The 7,748-nt window shown below is 42.2% G+C and overlaps 1 protein-coding gene across 1 annotated transcript in view; it reads right to left on the bottom strand.

Annotated features, from left to right (window-relative positions):
• Window positions 1-6,633, bottom strand: part of znf628 (zinc finger protein 628) — a 12,620-nt gene extending 5,987 nt beyond the window's left edge. Inside the window, exons 1-7 of the mRNA XM_014012634.1 lie at window positions 6,493-6,633; window positions 5,539-6,279; window positions 4,946-5,018; window positions 3,930-4,868; window positions 2,103-2,273; window positions 1,682-2,015; window positions 632-786 (exon numbers count right to left, since the gene is read on the bottom strand). Coding sequence (XP_013868088.1) covers window positions 632-786; window positions 1,682-2,015; window positions 2,103-2,273; window positions 3,930-4,868; window positions 4,946-5,018; window positions 5,539-5,921 — 2,055 coding nt within the window. The 5' untranslated portion in view covers window positions 5,922-6,279; window positions 6,493-6,633. The remainder of the gene's footprint in view (window positions 1-631; window positions 787-1,681; window positions 2,016-2,102; window positions 2,274-3,929; window positions 4,869-4,945; window positions 5,019-5,538; window positions 6,280-6,492) is intronic.
• Between the last annotated feature and the right edge of the window lie 1,115 nt (window positions 6,634-7,748).

Below are 7,748 nucleotides of genomic sequence, written 5' to 3'. Positions count from 1 at the left end.
CGGTTCCTTGAAGGAATGGAACGAAGTACAACACCTTGTTGGCCCCGCATCACAAAAGGCTCGGTGAAGGGCGGTATCTAACTGAGTAATGACGCTGGTGACTCCDAASTTATAGGRTGAAGGCGGAGCCTGTCACCCGACGTTCAACGTCACCAGTCTAATGACGTGATTAGAGGTGGCTTCAACCAGGCGCGCGTGTCCCATTTACAACTGTGTGTTGTACTTCATTCCATTCCTTCAAGGAACCGTGGTTATATTCATAACCTTATGTTTTTAAATGTAGCAACAAAGCTGATAAAACGATCATATTTCACCAACAAGCAGTCAAGCAAGTTACAGTTGAGAACAAATACAGTTTGATTTCCTCACATTCCTTTTTTTAAATTATTATTTTTTGGTCAGAAAGACTTTAAGAAGTTTGGTAAGCAAATATTTTTGCCACCAATCCTGAATTTCATACATGCTACATTAGCACAGGAATAAGCATAAATCAAGAAATCTTAAACAAGGGCAAAACACAAAACAAGTATTGTGTAAGATCTTCATTACAAAAGTCCTCTTTACACAGTCTGTTGCTGCATTTACATCCGTCGTGACTCAGTTCAGTTGAACTAAAAACAACGAAACCCACCCGCTGATGAATAGAGAGCAGTGATGATCTCTTGAAGCTCTTTCCACACTCAGTGCAGCGGTATGGTCTCTCCCCAGTGTGATCCCTCATGTGGTACTTCAGCCCAGAGGAGCCTTTGAAGGCTTTTCCACATTCTGAACAACGATACGGCCTCTCTGTACACAAATATTACGTGTGAAATGTAAAAAAAAAGGAGAAGTGAAGGAAATAAATAAAATAATAAATAAAGCTTTTTAAACAGCATAAAAGGTTGAATAAAAAAAGATCTCAGATTACTAAAAATGCATTGTGACAAACTACTCTGACTCTGCAGACAAAAGTCTGAGGGCCTCAGCTTGATTTATACTAAGCAAGACTGTTAGAATTTCTCATCAAGTATGTGGCGGCCTTAAGAAAATTGTTACCGAACGTGTCATTGCTGAACATTAGGTGTGTTTGAATCACAAAAAAAATCCTCTTTGGATTTGGACACTTTGGAAAAAGGCAACAAGTCCTTTGAACAACCCAAATCAATTAAACACAGATTGTCAGCTTGGAAGAATCTGTCAAACGAAACCAAGGTTTTGCTTTGATTCAATCCCCTACAGAATTTCACAATTACTATGATCATCAGAGGCAGATCCATTTTCTCTTTTTTTTCTCTAAGCATCACAGAAACTGCACAGCTGTGGTTAATGGATGTTTTTCTGCACCATGTCCTTCATCATACTTCAGTTTTGGAGTTAATCTAGCACACATGATTGGTGAGAAATGGGAGCTGGGTTCAGACTGTTGTGAGGCAGGTTGACCCTGTTGAGGATGTGTTGTTGGATTGGCTGAAATATCTGGTTGGAGTCCAGAAACCGGCTGAATGCTGGAGCAGTGTATCAACTTAATGTTCTGTTTAGAAAGCAAATGCAAACAAATAAAATGTTCTGATTGTTTTAGGGAGCTCCTAAGAGAGCCTTTAGATCTGTTTAGTCTGAATCCATTTATTGTAAAATTGTGTGTCTGATTTCCATTTTTAGAAATACAAATGGATTTTAAATTTTTTCTTATTTTATTTTTTACCTCCAGCGGGCGTGCTCTTGCTGGTTCCTGCCTTTTTTTGAGCTTTGGTTGGTTTGGGCGGCTGTTCCTCTTGCTCCTCGCCGACGGTGATGATGTTGACTTGGATTTCTCTCTGGCCATCCTGATGCTTGTCGGCCTGGCTGGGAGAGGAGGGCAATGGGAGAGACAGGGAAAGGGACGGAGGACACACTATCTCAGCCTCCGCCTCGGCCAGGAGGCGCTGCTCCGGGGTGTGGGAGTGTTGGTGGGTGAGGAGTGACGAGAGAAGGGGGAAAGAGCGGTCGCAGGCGGAGCAGCTGAACTGGGAGCGGCACTGCGTTGAAAGAGAGTGCATCTGGGGAAACAAGAAGGAAACCATGAGATAAAGTTTATAGAGAAACATTAGTCCTGTTTGTTTGATATAGAGTGCAGTAATTCTGACCAGTGAAACATGTCTATTGAGGCCTCCGCTTGTCTTGAAGGTCTTACTGCAGTAGCCACATGACAGCCCTGCCCATGTGGTTCTGGCCTCTGGCTGAATAGGCTCAGAGCTCTGAGTCACCTCTGTGAAGCGCTGAAGCAGGTCAAACTGGGCCTGGGTGGTGTCCACATTCTGAGGATAAACCAAAGGAAATTATAGAAAGTAATATATTTCAAAAACATAGACCTTCAGCTTGAACTCATTACTGCATTGTTAGATTTGTGTTGACCCACTGAAATAACTGTCAAAACATTTTCTTTTTATTTTGATTCTAAAGAGCCCTTTTCTTTTCTTGTCCTTTTTTTAAGTTATCAAATGTTTTTCAGGTTTTCCAAAGTTCACTTCTTTTGTCCAACACTGACAGTTGCAGCTGTAATAACTAATTTTCTTTGGGGATCAATAAGGCTTTCTGATTGGCCACTTTCATAAAACGGGACTGAAAGAATAAAATAGCAATCGAAGTCTAGAGACAAACGTTGAGGAAATTGAAAGAACCTACGATCAAGAATATTAGGTGGTGGAGATATCCCTCTTTTTCAGATTTAAATCATTTAGTTGGTGTCTTTATAAAGTGGAACTGCAATGCTTTTATCTGAGTTCCTCCTTATTCTAACTCCACAAGCCCCTCTTTCACCCCTTTTCAGAGCTATGTCTCAGATCAACTCGTTTTGAAGCAGTCCCTTTAAATCCAAACGAGGCGCCTCAGACCCCGCCCCCTCCAGCTTCCAGAGCCGTTCATTCTAGTTTGATAGACACACAAACTTTTTATTTAAAAATCAATTAAAAGATTTAAACAAGGGAAGACTTCCACATACTCAGGCGGACTCGAAGCGGCCGTCCGTCGGGACTGGTCCCCGCAGAGATCGATTTTTTACAACCTTGTCCGCGGTGTCGCACAATAAACTGCTTGGCGGGTACTGTTTTGGAGCTGACAAAGTTTTGAATCGGTGTCAGTTGTGGACGAAATGGAGTCAAATTTTTGAAGAGCGTCTCATGGAGATTAGAAAACTTTATGATGCGTCAATGAAGGAATCTAAAGACTTTCAGAGAGCAACAAATTTGTGGGAGGAAATAGCTCAGATCCTGGGTAAGGAAGTTCTTTTCTTTTTTCTTTTGTTGTTTTAAAGCTAAAATGCAAACTCTCTCTTCCTCCTCATCCTTGACCTCATGACTGAAATTGCGAGAAATTTAAGAATTTGTCAGGTGGTCAGCACGCTCGAGCATGAAGTCTCAAACATCCGCGGACAATATGCGCAGAGTCCGCGCAGGCCGGACCGCAAACAGTACGCCAGAGTCTGACCCAGCCAGAGGAGAACAACCAAATAGTAGTTGGTAAGTCCTCCAGACCTTATTTGGCAGTTTTGCTGCAAATTCTGACATAATGGTTCGAAAACAACATAGAGAATAGAGAAAACTGAACTGGTTGAAAAATATGACCCAAATAAACGATAAAGATATCTACGCAGCACCGGCAGAGACTACATTTAACTTTTCTGAACGAGACTACAAGTACACAACAAAATGTGCATATTTCCTTTTGAAAATTTTTGCACGGCACTGTAGAAACTACAACATATCATATTTTTATATATAGTTGTTTTAGTTGTTTCTCAATTTCATAAATGCTAATTATAAATTTCTAACATGTCTTTTTATGAATGTGAAGGTTGTAATTTGAAAGTGATGTTACACATGTTCCTGATCTTAAACGTGTTAAGTGCTGAGATTGTGGTTTTATTTTTATTTAGGTATTGTCTTGAAGAGTAGAGTGGTGAATTTCCCACTTACAGTACTGCTACCATCTGCTCCTTCTGTCAAACCAAGGAGCACCTCGGCTGTGTGTCCACTTTCAGCCACAGTGGTAGTCTCCACCACCTCCTCAAAATCAGCTAGCAGGTGTCCAGCTCCCACGAGCCCGTCCCCAACCTCCATCTCTGCCCCCTGTCCTGCCTCTCCAGTGACCCCGTGTTCCTCTGGAGCCATGTGGATGGCCAGGTGCTCCTCCAGGTCTGTCCGTGTGCCGAAAGTGTGGCTGCAGCTGCCACAGGTGTACAGCAGCACGCTGGCCCCGGTGTCAGTGCTCAGGTGAACCTCCGTCCCGATGGCCCGAGCCGTGCATACGTCCCCCCCAGAGGGAGTGAGAGTGAGCTGAGGGAGGAGGTCTGGATTCTGACCAGAAGAAGTGGTCGACAAGAACACTTCTTCCATCCCCACGCCAACTCCATCAGTTCCTTCCTGGCTCACAAACCCCACCATGTCTGTCAGCATCGCTGATGCAACTTCCTCTGACCCAACCACCACCTCCACTACCTTATTTCTCTTCCGTCCATCCTCTCCCCTTTTGTCCTCCTTGGCACCTGTGTTAAGGTTCGAGTGAGAGTTCTTGTGCAGCGCCAGGTTTGATGAATGCGTGAAGCTCCGTCCACACTCACTGCAGACGTACGGCCTCTCGCCCGTGTGTATCCTCATGTGCTGCCTCAGGTTGGTAGACTGCGTGAAGGACTTGTTGCACACCGAGCACGAGTAAGGCTTCAGGCCAAGATGGACATTCTTGTGTCGTCTCAGGCTGCTCGAGTTCTTGAAAGCCTTTGGACAAGTGTCACAAGGGTACGGGCACTCTCCGGTGTGCTGACGCAGGTGATACTGGTAGTGAGAGCTCCATTTGAAAGTCAGGGGGCAATAGGGGCACAAGAAAGTACGTAGTCCAGTGTGAACACTCTGATGGACCTGAGGACAGACAGAAATAGGTAAACCTGTCCCTCATCACCCCTCCCTTTTAAAAATGCCTTGGTTTGATTTCTCACCTGTAGGAGAGATGAGCGTTTGAAGGCTTTGCCACAGTCCTGACATTTATATGGCTTTTCTCCTGAGTGTGACCTGCAAAATAAAAAATAACCATTTAGGAATATAATATAAACCTTATCTGACAATTATTTGAAAAATTTGGAAAAAGAACAAACAGAAATGGGATTTTGTTAAAAAAAAAAGCATTAAATCTAGCTTTTACAACTGTTATGAATCTCGCATTATTTTCCAGAATTTTTGCAAAACACAAATTTCAAATAGAAGATAGAGTATAAAACTCTAATGTCTTTTAATGGATTATCACCTGCTGCTGATGGCAAACGTGATAATAAAATTGCTTGTTTTTACTTTCTAAAGCGGTCAAGGCAGAAACGGAGGTGAAACGCCAACAAAAACAAAGTGATGAGGGAGGACATCTGTTTAAATGGAAGGGTTATGCAATCACAATTTTCATGTTTACCATGTTTGACAGATCATACAAGTTTAGAATCTGACCCTTCTTTTGCCCTAGTGACGTTTAAAGCACAAACTACTATTAACCATTTAGAATAGTGTTATGTAAGTTTTAAAGAGGGTGTATTAACATCGGTACCGTTGGTGGTAGAGCAGAGCGGAGGAGCCTTTGAAGGCCTTGGGGCAGAGGGTGCAGCGGTAGGGTCTCTCGTTGTTGTGGCTCCTCTGGTGGTGGGTCAGCCTGGACGACCACCTGAAGCTCTTCCCACAGTCCAGACACTGGAAGGGATGTTCCGACTGTTCTGACAGCTGAGCCGACGAAGACGAGGTCACCATGTCCAGAACCACCTCCTCTCCACCTTCCTCTACCCCCTTGTCTTCTTCTTCCAACACCTCTCCTCCCTCCCTGTCCTCCTCGCCATCCTCTCCAGAACCAAGAAGGGATGGGAAGGAGGAGAGTGGGGGAGCGGACTGGGGAGGTAAGAGTTCTGCTTGGACCACCAGGGCCACGGAGTTAGCCATCACCAGATCAGTTTGCTGGCAGATGAAAGTGTTTCCTTGAAAGCAAGTGGGGGGGATCAGTTTTGGTGCAGTCTCATAGTTTGTATTTCACCCTTCCTTCGTTCATGCTTTCTTCTGTGACTAACGAACTTCCACTTTTGGTAACTGCAGTTGACATCCCAAAGTAGTGAGACAGGTCTGTTGTGAAGTCAAATGGAAATAAACACGGTGTTGTAAGTTCTGATAAGAATGTCCCTTTAAATTCTTCACCCTCCCTCTTCTTGTGCCTGAAGCCGAGACGGTCCTCCCCCTCTGGTCGTGAGCTCCCCGTCCGTCCCCGCAGTGCAGTGTCTGATAATCCTCACACACAGGAAAACAGCTACAACACACAATAAAACACGGTTAGGTTATAAACTCTGTCTTATACTAGTCGATGTTGCAAGTCAGCAAAAAGGACATAAGAATATGATTTTCACAGTAAAAGCAGTCACAGTGGCCTGCTTTTTTAAAGCTAACGAAGCACTTCTTCAAGCAACATAACTTCGTTAAATTGCTCGCTAGTTAAGCGAACACGAGCCGAACCGGTACTCACCGAGCAATTTTAACTCATCTTCTGGTTTATCTTGTAATAAATGTTGCAGTAAGAAACTGGATACTGCAGTGCAAATCCACACAACCTTAACAATAAACACAGCGGCGCAAACTAACAGCAGTCCACCACCCTTCCAAGAACCGTGAAGGTGATTGGCCGCGAGGTCGGAACGAAGAGTGACTGTGATTGGCCAGGAGGTTTAACAGACAGATAAACATGCATAAACTTCACATAAATTAACGATACAGCACTTATTTGATAGAAATACGTTTTACAAGTGCATACAAACTAACATCAACAGTATTTTTGGTTGAAAATGATGCTTTACTTACAAAGATGTCTCATGTACTGCTTAGACTTCTGGGTAGTGTAGTACTTCCATGGTTCTCCAGCACTCAGGTCAGTTTATGTTGTAGGTTAGATCAGGGGTTCTTAACCTTTTTGACCTCGGGGCCCAATTTGTTCAACATAAACTGACACGAGGCCCAGTCACACATTATCATGCGGATCAAAATGATAATTATTCTAAATCTTGGTTTAAAATTATAATTATTAAATATCTAGGTTTAATTTGTACTTGCATTACAACTAAATAAAATACACTTACAGTTTAAAAATAAAACTCCTGTCAAATAACCACAAGCCATGATTATGACATACATTTTTTTATATTGTAATCTGCCCATAACAATTATTTGAACAAATACAACAGTCAGTCAACAGACCACTCAGGCTTATCAACAAAAATAACCCATCTATCTATTTTCTGTACACGCTTCTTCTTCTCAGGTTCACATTGGTCTGTGGTGCCCATATCCAGCAGTCACAGTGTGAGGGGCAAGGTACACCCTGGACAGGTCACAAGTCCATCACAGACAAAAATAACATTTTTTAACATAAATGACAACAAAAATAGACAAGTCAATAAATAAAATTGTGATCATAAAATAAATACATTCATGAATATTTAATGTAAATGTTCCAAATAAAAAACTGTAAAATTAAATTTGATAAAGTGCAAATGAAAATAAAGCCTTTTTAAACTTTTGCATGGTAGAACCAGAAGCTGCTTTCCATATTAGTGACAAACAATAACAGTAACAACAGCTTTTTGACAAAATGCTTAAAAATAAATTACAAAAATTAATTTGATAAAGTGCAAATTAACATATAGTTGTATCTGCAACTGTATTTGATAATGTTTTGAACTTTTAAAATATTACATGGTAGAACCAGAAGCTGCACTTCATATTAGT

This window comes from Austrofundulus limnaeus, unplaced genomic scaffold (genome assembly GCF_001266775.1).
Source record: "Austrofundulus limnaeus strain Quisiro unplaced genomic scaffold, Austrofundulus_limnaeus-1.0 Scaffold93, whole genome shotgun sequence".
NCBI classification, from domain to species: domain Eukaryota; kingdom Metazoa; phylum Chordata; class Actinopteri; order Cyprinodontiformes; family Rivulidae; genus Austrofundulus; species Austrofundulus limnaeus.
This window is presented reverse-complemented; position numbering and strand designations above follow the sequence as displayed.